This window comes from Lampetra fluviatilis, chromosome 2 (assembly GCF_964198595.1).
Source record: "Lampetra fluviatilis chromosome 2, kcLamFluv1.1, whole genome shotgun sequence".
Lineage (NCBI taxonomy): Eukaryota > Metazoa > Chordata > Hyperoartia > Petromyzontiformes > Petromyzontidae > Lampetra > Lampetra fluviatilis.
The window spans coordinates 30,719,770-30,731,287 of NC_136276.1; the positions used below are offsets into that span (position 1 = coordinate 30,719,770).

The following is an 11,518-nucleotide window of genomic DNA, read 5'->3' on the forward strand; positions in this document are numbered from 1 at the left end:
ACGCAAATGCATCGTGGCAGCTGGCTATGTTAAGCCAATAGAGGTCGGGCACGTGCCAGACAGCTTCAAAGCCTAAATGGCAGCGCTCCGTCTAAAAAAGGCACTCGTGATTTCAGAGGAGAAACGACGTCGATGATTTCTTTATTTATCTGAGAGGCTTTCACCATTGGAACCTCATTTGCCAGTAAAAAATATGATAATTGTTTTTTTTACCCTTCAATCTGGCAACAAAACTGATACCATTTTTTTTACAAGGAGTCATGTTTGCATAGACCACAATACCTGCAGCCATAATTCAAACAAAATACATAACTCTGATAATATATGCACTGTCATTGAAGTTGATTGGTCCATTATGGATTATGGCTGCAGGTATTGTGGTCTATGCAAACATGACTCCTTGTAAAAAAAGGTGTCAGTTTTGTTGCCAGACAGAAGGGTAAAAAAACAATTATCAGGCTTTCACCAGTTCGTCGACACAGCCGCGGATGGACGATGTGGATTTAAACGGCACCCATTGCGGGTTTGCGTCCTTCCGTGTGGTGGTTGGGTCATCGGGGCGCGGGGATTGTCTACGTGGGCACGGGTTTCCGGAAAGCTCCATGGTGTGTGGTGCGGAGCACCTGGGCGACTTGGGCACGCGCTTGGCGAGGAGGAAGCAGCTGTCGGGCAGCGGCTCGCGCATGATGGGACGGCCGTGACCACCTCGGTCACACCCGGCCACCTCGCACGATTTCCTCGCTGAGACGCAAAAGACAAAGAACCTCACCCACTCACCCACCACCACCACCGTGTAGACTTGGCAGACTTTTGAGGCAAGCGCTGCGAGCAAGAACCTACGAAGGCCGGTACGCCACGAGAGGCGGTGGGTGGTCAGCGCCACGCCCGGTCGCCTTTCTCTCCCCAGTGGCGACGTTTTACACAACGCACCAGGTACTCGTTTGAGACTGAGTCGACCTAGGGGAGGCCCAGGACCGGTTCAGATGATCGTCATTGGTGTTGGCCGAAAAGCGGGAGTCGAACTCGGGTCGCCGGGTCTGTCGTGCAGCACGCTAATCACTGCACCACCGCTCCCCATACGTACACATATGTAGGGGTGTTAGAGAGAGAGCCGTTATGCATGGCAGCTTATGGGAAACAAACACAGTGGGCGGGGCTACGTGAGTGCACGGGGGGGGGTGCTCTCAACGACGTCCGCACCAGGCAGCCCGGGGCCCCACCCCTGAGCGGGGGTGGAGTATAAAGGGGGATGTGTCAGAGGGCTCGGGGCAGAATGTTAAAGCTAAACCAGTGAAGACCGAAGATCGTCTAGCTAGAGCCCTGGACTCCCCTGGGACGCCGCCCTTGTCAGGGCCGCGCAGGACCGAGCCAGCGGCGTGGTCCCGAGAACCAGAGCTAGTGCTCTGGGACTCCGGGTACCGTAGCCCGACTTACCAGTGTCGGGCCAGACAGCCTCCCCTAGCCCGTTAGTGGAGGACTAGGAGGTAGGTCAGAGATAGTTAGCAGTGTATTCCCAGCTAGCCGGGTGAGGGGGCCGATACCCCCTCTAGTATTGTATGTCCACAGTTGTGACTACTTGTACGGAATAAATACGTGTGCCTCACCAACGGTGTCCCAGAGTCATCAACGGTACTTCACATACATGCAAAACATGAATATGCAAACACACGCACAGACCTGCTGCCTCCAGTGACCGCTCACTCTTTAATTGCGCCACCTCAGCCTCCTTCTTCTCGAGCTGTTGTTCTACAGCACAGAAAACAATATATAGCGTGTGTGTGGGTGTGTGGGTGTGTGTGCAGTGTGTGTGGGTGTGTGTGCAGTGTGTGTGTGGGTGTGTGCAGTGAGTGTGGAGATGTGTCGTGGTTTAAATTCGGTTTTAATTAATCCGCGGTGCTAATGGAATGGCAAAAAAAAACAATCGGATTGAGTGCGTGGGAAGATGATGGTAAGATAATTGGATCGATGGATCGATGGATCGATGGTTCGGCTCTCTGATATACTTTCGTCGTTGTACGGCAACGTGTCCGACGTTTCGCTCCAACACGTCCTTGCAGCCTCTTCGTGAAAGCAAGGCTAGGAAACAGAATCTGGGAGCTTCCTCAGAGAGCTTATGCAACACGCACGTGAAATCCAACGCAGTTCATCGATGGTTTGGCAGACGGATGGATGATAGATACGATGGATAGAGGGGTGGATGAGTTAGCTGATAGATGGGTAAATGAGCTCGTCGTTGGATGAATGGTTTGATGGATGGATTGGCAGTTAGATTGATTCACCTAAGTACTGGAGTCGAGTCTCCAGATCCTGCCGCTGCTCTCGCTCCTTCTCCAGCTCGTTCGTCGCCGTCAATAGACGCAGCTCCAGGTCCCGCAGAGACCTGCAATGGAAAAAACAAACACATGAACGTATCTTCAAAGACAAAGATCTCCCCCCACCCCCCGTTCAGCTTTAACAGACTTTTGGGGCAAGTTCTGTTAGCGAACACCGATGTAGGCCAGCATGGCACGCGAGGAAGTGGGTGGCCAACACCATCCTGCCTTTGTCTCCCGAGTGCATGTACTTTCACACCTTTGTATTGTACCCCCCATTGCACGCATCTAGAGCGGGACACGTGCATACATATAAAGACAAAGATCCCCCGTATAGCCTTGACATACTCTTGAGGCAAGTGCTGTTAGCAAATCAAGCCGAAAGCGGTGCACTAGGTGGCCAGCGTCACGCCCGGCCGCCTTTGTCTCCCCAGTGGCGATGTTTACGCATCACACCAGGCACTAATTTGAGACTGAGTCGACCTAGGATGAGGCCTAGAACTGGTTCAGATAATCGTCAGTGGTGTTGGCTGTGAGCGGCCTTGGTCACTGGGTCCGTAGCAGTGTACGCTAACCGCTACACTACAGCTCTCCACACACACACACACGTGTGCATAACAACAACAACCGCCATTCGCCACTAAGTGGCGGTGACGTCACCACGACGCTTGTGCCAGGCCATGTGCACCTTGAGGCCACGTGAAGTGTCGAACGCCCGCTGGCAGGAGGTCACGGGGCAGACCCAGGTGCCACGGGTCGACTGACCAAGATGACCGAGATGACTGGCTGATGCACCACCTGTGCCCCCTACTGTGCCAACTTGCTGTGCTTTAGCCACCGGCGCTCCGCTCGTTGTTGTGAGCGTCGCTCCTCCGCCCTCCGTTGTTGTTGGAGGGCGACTGCCTCCAACTGCCCAGTAGCGTCCTTCACGAGCCTCCTCTACAGAGGCCGATCTTGACACCGCTGGTACCGGTCATCGGCAAGTCCACTCAGCTCCACGTCCTCCTGTACCACATCACTCCATCTCTTCTCTAGCCCGTGCCGCGCCCGTTTAGCCCCCTCGATCCGGCCGAACAAAAGCTGTTTAGGCATGCGGTGGCTGGGCATGCGGGCTACATGACCTAGCCAACGCAGCCTTGCCTGCCGGAGGAGCTCACCGATGGGACTTTGCCCAGATCTTTCAAGGATTTGTGAGCTCCTCACACAATCCAGCCTGGTTAAACCCAGGATGGATCGTAGGCACCGGCGAAGATGCTCCATTAGGGGGGTCCACGTTTCGCAAGCGTAGAGAAGGGAGGGAATGACTGTGGCCGAGAAGACCTGAAGCTTCGTGCGGAGCGACAGACCAGGTAACTTCCACACAGCGTTACGCAGCCGATAAAAAGATATTGCCGCTCGACTGATTCGGAGTGAGACCTCTGCTGTTAAACTGGAGCCGGTCATAAGCACGTGTGCATAACATACATGTGCACATACACGCACACGCAAAAGACAACAATCCCATGCTCAGCCTTTGAGACTATTGGGACAAGTGCTCTTAGTGAGCACACATGAAGGCTGGCACGGGGGTGTGGACAACATCACGCCCAGCCACCTGTATATCTCCAATGCTGATATATTCAGACACGACAGTAGGCACGAATTTAATGCTGAAGTGTGGTAGGGGAGAGCCAGGACCGGTCCAACCAAATACAACTTGTCACTGATAGCCGTGGTCAGGAATCGTACTCTGGTCGCCACGGTTTATAACGCAAACAAAAGGGCGAGTATTCTCCCCCCAAAGTCAACATCTCATCCAGAATAGAGGTCTTTGGGTTAGATCGCGTAAATATTAAAATGTGTCGTTAAAACCCGCATCTCAATCACATTTACACAAACTGTAGATTTTAAGCTGAGCGAACCTAGGGGAAGCCCAGGCCTCTGTAGTGATGACGGCGATGGTCGTGTGCGTCACGGCCAGGAATGGAACACTCATTTGCTTGAGGGCGTAGCGGCTACCGTGAGTGGCAGGTTGACACACACACACCACGACTAGGCCACCAAGTCCCCGCACACCAAGGAACTCACACATTCCATCTACCCCGCCAGACTCGATTGGTTCTGTTTAACAGCAATTTCCCTCCCCCCCCCACCCACATCCCATTGACCCTCAACTATCGCCACAAACGGTGCTGATTCTAACACAGGAGACCAAATCCCTCTGAGAATTCCATGACCCCCACCCCCCACCACTCCCCACGCACAGCCAAACCCATTTCATACACAATTGCTCGATCTAAAAATCCTCAATAATTAACCTAGGTTGTTACATAAGGTGCGTGCACAACAAGGTGAGTTGGGAACAACGAGGTGAGTTGGGAAGACTCTGTGTTGCTCGGGGTTGACTGGATGGTTACATCGGACCGACACACACACACAAAGAATTCCTGACCGGGTCCTTTTTTTGGGGGGTCAGGTTTGGGGACACCAGAGTAGCTTACCACCCTTCCCTACCCCTCCAGCCCGTTCCGCGATTGGTCTGAGTTTCGGGATCATTTATTTATGTTCCGTGTGTGTGGGTGTCTCCGCTAAGCGCGCACGCGCGCGGTACATTGTGTTTCGAGATTAAAAATAGGAGGAATAAAGAATAATAATCAAGTCCACACACTTGCCTTCCATTCTCATGCACAGTCCCAAATGAATGCAGTCATTTAATACAAAGACAGTGACCTCCCCTCCCCCGTATAGCCTTAACAGACTATTGGGGCAAGTGCTGTTAGCGAACATCTTATGGAGGCCGGAACGCCACACGAGGGGGAGGGTTATTGGCCAGCCGCCTTTGTCTCCCGAGTGGCGATGTTTACACACCGCACCGGCCACTCGTTTGAGGCTGAGTCGACCTAGGAGAGGCCGAGGACCGGTTCAAATATTCTCCACTGTAATTGATCGTGTCCGGGAATGGAAGTCGGGTCGCCGGGTTCGTAGCGCAGTGCGCTAACAATTGCGCCACGGCTCCCCACTCATTTCTTACATACACGCGCACACACTCCCATATATAATAAGCGTGTGTCCATGTATGTGTTTGTGTTTCTGTGTGTTTATGTGGGGAGCGGCAGCGCAGTGGCTAGAACGCTCCACTACGAACCCAGCGACCCGAGTTTGATTCCTGCTCACAGCCACCAACACCAGTAACGATTATCTGAACCGGTCCCGGGTCTCCCCTAGGGCGACTCAGCCTCAAATTAGTACCTGCTGCGGTGTGTAAACATCGCCACTCGGGAGACAAAGGCGGCCGGGCGTAGTGCTGGCCACCCACCCCCTTGTACACCGTTCTGGCCTTCCAAGGTGATTGCTAACAGCACTTCCATCAAAAGTATGTTAAGGCCATACGGGGGATATTTGCCTTTGTATGTATGTCCCGGTCTGGATGAGTGAAATGAGGGGGAAATATAATGGTGTGAAAGCACATAGTGTACAGTATATATATAAAACTAAACATGTAAGTCAATAACGCTGTGGCCTTAAAACGAATCCGTTATATAATAGGCGACGTTTTGGGCAATGGGTCTTCAATGCACTGCAAATGGCCCCACTTCACCGCCTCGCTATGGTCTGTAAAGAAGGGCCATTGCCCCAAACGTGGCCTCTCTGTTATATATTTTTTTGTTTATTTTTAAGGCTACAGTGATATTGACGAACGTGTCCACTTGTTGTTGTTAATTGTGCTCGTGCACCACCGCCAACTCAGCAGCAGCAGCATCGTCGCCGTCATCATCATCACTAAATACTTAGTTATCATCAGGAAGATTTTCATGCAACCAAATGACCCTAGAAAAAACACCCGGACCTCATCAGAGCCGAGCGTGGCTGGTAAACAGAGTTGACCGTGGTTCGTACCCTTGTATGGGCGACCCATACAATGGGTTCGTGCGCCGTGCCGGTCTTAAGAAGTGCATGCTAACAGCACTTGCCCCAACAGCCTGGAGAGGCTACACGTGGGATCTTTGTCTTTGTATGGATGCCCACCAGAGCTCGACACGTGCTGCAGGTAGAACATCTGCGAGGGAGGGCCAAACGACGGTGGGCCCAGCAGTGCATTCTTGAATCTATCTGTGTGGAGTGGTACCTCTTGTACCGCATAGCGAGGTTTATCCTCATATTGGAGAAAAAAATGGTGTCAGGACCCTGTTATCAGGAGTCTTGAGATTGAGCGAGCCTTTGCTTGATTAATAAATAAATGCAACTTCTTTGTTTTATTAGGATTGTTTTTTTTATACCCTAAGGCAGGGGTCGGCAACCAAAATAACAAGAAGAGCCATTTCTTTCCAATTCGGTACAAAATTTAGTATTTCAAGAGCCGCAATGCACCTGAGTACATACTGTACATACGTACATATCGTCAAGAAGCAGCCCGTAAAGAGCCGCATGCGGCTCCGGAGCCGTAGGTTGCCGACCCCTGCCCTAAGGGGTAGAGCGGTCGGTGATGCAGTCGTTCATTCAAATTGAGTTTGATTCCCGGCCACGGCTCACATCAGTGGCAAGTGACATCTGAACCGGTTTTTGTGACCCCCCCACCCACCAATCCCCCCTCCCCCATTCACTAACCCAAACTGAGCAGCGTGGTGAAGTATGGTCAATCAACCCCGCTGACCAACACGGCATGGGGAAGGGCGTTTTACCAGAAGAAGAATGCCAAATTGCATCCCCATTCATACTCTTAGTTCTTTCGGTAAAGTCACGTAGGTAAAAAAATGAAATTAAAATTAATAAAAATAAAAAATAAAATAAAAATCACGACGTTTCGGAGGCAACACAAGTCTCCGTCATCAGGTGGGACAGTCACAGCCAGATTTGCTGCATCAAGTGAGGCAGGGATTCAAGATGCAAGCCCTTAAATACAAGTTAAGGGGGAGGAGAGGGGGGGGGAGCTTATCAGAATGTGGTAGCCAATGAATGGAAACGTATCGGGAGGGGGGCGGGGCTAAAAGAGGGCACGAGGTACTAGGCGTCGACGTGTAAGTAGCCAATGAATGGAACGTATCGGGAGGGGGGATAAAAGAGGGCATGAGGTGCTCGTAGGCGTCGACGTGTAAGTGTTTGTGCGCAAGTCACTGTTGTTGCACATGATAACCATAACGTATTGGAAGGGGGGCGGGGCTAAAAGAGAGCACTGGGTGCAAGTGTACGTGGACATGCCTGTGCACAAGCACCTGTTGATGCACATGATAGAAAATAACGAAAATGCCCATGTTTATACCAGTGTTGGCTGACAATAAAGAGAGTACTGTTAAACGCTGGGGATGTTAACACTCGGTAAAGTAAAATAGTGCCTGTCAGATAATATGGTCCAAAAATGTGTAGTTAAATCTTTTTTGCATGGTTAATAACATCTTTCCAATGATTACTAAGTTTGTACCCATCATCACGGTTGAAATTATGTCTGTGTTTGTATATCTGAATGGCTTCGTGTACAAACCTTTGATGGTAGCCAGAGGGTTTGCAGAGCACCTTAGTCTCGGAAAAAAACAATATCATGAGAGCCCACCGCGTTATAGCAATGATCGGCAACGGCGGAACACTCAATTTTTTTTTTTGCCGTGTTTCAAATTGCATCCCCATTGCTAAAATCAGACATCCACTCACCTAGACTTTTTTTATGAAGTGCAGGCTGCACTACAATTGAGCCAAATTAGTATTATTAATATAGATTTTTCCAACTCAATTTATATTCGAAAAGCCACTTATCCCAGCAGTTTAGCGACATGCAAATGCTGAGACGTGGCTCAGCGGTAGCGTGTTCCGGCCCCTTGCTGCAGGCGTTCGTGGTTCGAATCAGCCGGGCCACTCTGGTTATAACTGCGAGTGTCTATTAACCACACAAATATCACGCACCGTCCGCTGAACGGTGGGTGTCTAAAGATCCCCCGACGTCAGTGCATGCCGGCGTCGTGGTCCAACATTTTTTTTACCAAATATTGATAAAAATTACGCCGCCAATTACTCAAATGGGACGACGCAAAGTGACACCGCCCCCTACTGGAAGACCAGAGTCGTCTGGTGAAATGCAGCGCCACTTGCGATAGCCTCGCCCTATTAGAGTGGTGCGAATACCAAATGTAATGGTTATTGTAATTATTCATCGTTACCGTACTGTTGCGTTTTCACACGGGGTATTACAGTGAAGATCAAGATCTAATCTTATCCACTGATCATGCACCATGTGGTAGCTAAAAAATATCACGCATCTTGTGGGGCCTGGTTGTGATGAGGATTGGCTGTGATAAGGAGAGTAACTCCAGTCATGGGAATGTAGAATTTCAATCTCTGGATCGGTTCTGACCTGATCAAACGACAGGAGAGTATCACCAATCATGAATTCATGGTATTTCAGAATCAGAATATGTATTTACCCTGAAGGAATCCGATGACCGATTAAGCTCGTCTTCACAGATGTCCAGTATTTATCCGGGTAAACCTCACTGAGTCTCAAGACTCCTTTTCAGGAGGGTCCTGCCACATCGGAATGTTTGGCAAAAAAAAACTCCACTCATTGAGTTGTTAGTAATAGAGGTTTTTGGGTTAGATCGCGTAAGTATGAATGTGTCGTAACCCTCCACCACCCGACACAGCCAGTAAGGTTTGTCACGTACACAACGCGCCAATTAGTTACTACTTCAGCCCACCGGTGTGTTGGAGAGTAAAACCCACAATATTTACAATTACATCCAGTATCATCAGCAATCGCCCGATGATGCTGGATGGAATTGCCAGCGAAACGTCGTACTCAGATTGTAAATGTTGTGGATTTACTCTCCAACACACCGGTGGGCGGAAGTAGTCACTAATTGGCGCGTTGTTTACGTGACAAACCTCCCTGGCTGTGTTGGGTGATGGAGGGTTACGACACATGTATACTTACGTGATCTCACCCAAAAACCTCTATTATGAATAATATTGGTCGCGAAAGCCTGCCACGTGTTAAACTAAGTTGTTTGCTTTGTCAAAGCAAGCCAGAGTATCCGGAGAACCCTCAGCACATCCGAGGAGGTATAACAACACAAACCTCGGCACAGACAGCTCCAATCCGCAGCCTCTCAGTCCAGTGTTGACCAAATCTGTGGACCGAACCAATAGCTCCACTGCTACCTCCTGGCCACGAGCAGCCCTGAACCTACAGCACCTGGCATGCGCAGGCAGTCACCCATCCAAGCAACAGACGAGACTCGGCTCTGATTATTTTCCGAGATCCGACGAGGTCTGGGGACATTCCGTGTGTTTTTGTTGTCCTGTATGTTCATAACATTGGACATACATTTGTCCATCACCACCATAATTATCCACTGCTGGATGACTGCCTCCCTAAGGCGCGATTATGACCTCCCACGATCCCGCGACGCATTGTAACAATCCACCCAGCACCTGCAACGTGAACTTATTTCATCGTTCCGTCTCCTCGGGGGACGTCGTCTTACACACAATTTATCATCAATGTATTCATACACACATTGCATTGTTTATTGTGCTATACTGCAATGATTCTTAACATTTACTGCAGCCTCGCACCCCTTAGGTTCTAAATCGTAAAATAAAACGTATGTTAATAAATACACAGGGTTTGGTGAAACAACAAAGCAGTTAAATCTTTATTTAAAGCTTTCGTGACTGCAGGGATTCATATTCTTGGTTCTTTCGGTAAAGTCACGTAGAAGGGAAATAATAAAATAATATTTATATTAAACAATAAAAATTATCACGACGTTTCGACTGCAACACAAGCAAGCGTCATCAGGTGTGAAATCCACAGAAAGAACAACGTCGTGAGAATTTTTATTGTTTTATATTAATATTATTTTATTATTTCCCTTCTACGTGACTTTACCGAAAGAACCAAGAATAACAACGCAGTTGTACTCATGTGCCCGTGCTTAATTTGTGTTTCGATGATTTACCTTCTAAAAATATATATCTAGCCGTGTCTCGCACCGCCAGAAAGGGCATCTCGCTCCCCCAGGGGGTGTAGCGTGCACCCCAGGTTAAGAAGAAGAACCACTGCCATTCTGTATCAAAGTATATACTGCACACATATACACACACCATACCTCACGTAGACCGAGGAATTAACAGAGAGCATGAGCAATGCAGGACAGCTGCTCATGCTGATATCTCAAGGCTGACAGCGATATCGTATCGATGAGTGACGGCTAACATTGCAGCAAGTGGCATTGATACTCAGCTGATGCTTATCCACTCGGTCAGCGAAGAGAGCTGACATCGATGCTCAAAACTAACGTCTAATTATTTGAAAACCAGATAGATATTTGTTGTAAATGATGGAAGAATGTTGTTGATGATGATCCTGATAATGCAGCAGTTGATGATGATGACACTGAAGATGTGTGTAATACTAAAGTCGTTGCTGCTGCTGTTGGTGCTGATGATAATTGATGATGCTGATGTTTCCGCTACAACTGCTGCTGATGATTCTACTACTGGTGTCATTGCTGCTGCTAATTAATATAATGCGCTGCTGCTGCTGATGATGATGATTCTACTTTTACTCATGCGATCGTTGATGCTGCTGATTACCCGACTATTACTATTACCGATGCAGCTGCTGCTGCTGCTGATACTGCCAATACTACTTCTTTTGCTGCGGTTGATTATGCTAATCATATTAGTATTAATACTACTGTTTGTTGATGATCCTACTAAAACCAATACGAATGCTGCGAATGAGAACGATGATCCCACTAATATTAATGCTGCTGCTGCTGTTGACGATGATCCTACGGGTACGAATGCCGAAGCTCGGAATGGTCCTAATGCTGCTGATGCCGATGCTGCTGATGATGATGGTGATGATGATGCCGTTGATCATGACGATGGCGATTTCTTTACAGTACCTGAAGCAGCCCATCTCCACCGTCATGTTCTGAAACGGGAACACGCATGCACACAACCGTGAGACTGGCGGCCCGATTCGGATTGAAGACAAACGCAGTTAGGGAGGGAGGCGTGAGTGAAGAGAGAGAGGGGGGGGCGGGAACGAGAGAGAGAGCGCGAGAGCAGGGTACATGGGGAGAGAGGCAGTCGTGAGCGGAGAGAGCGAGAGAAATCAAGCGAGCGGGGTGCATGGGGAGGGAGACGTGAGTGTAGAGAGAGGGGAGTGCATTTGGAGAGAGGGAGACGTGAGTGGAGAGAGAGAGCGAGACGGGATTTTGTGGCGA

General features: G+C 49.5%; 1 protein-coding gene across 1 annotated transcript in view; it reads right to left on the reverse strand.

The window, feature by feature from the left end:
- Positions 1 to 11,303, reverse strand: part of LOC144938429 (cGMP-dependent protein kinase 1-like) — a 33,813-nt gene extending 22,510 nt beyond the window's left edge. The window contains exons 1-4 of the mRNA XM_078866213.1: positions 11,195 to 11,303; positions 2,280 to 2,380; positions 1,678 to 1,746; positions 624 to 741 (exon numbers count right to left, since the gene is read on the reverse strand). Of these exons, the coding sequence (XP_078722339.1) occupies positions 624 to 741; positions 1,678 to 1,746; positions 2,280 to 2,380; positions 11,195 to 11,220 (314 nt within the window). The 5' untranslated portion in view covers positions 11,221 to 11,303. The remainder of the gene's footprint in view (positions 1 to 623; positions 742 to 1,677; positions 1,747 to 2,279; positions 2,381 to 11,194) is intronic.
- Between the last annotated feature and the right edge of the window lie 215 nt (positions 11,304 to 11,518).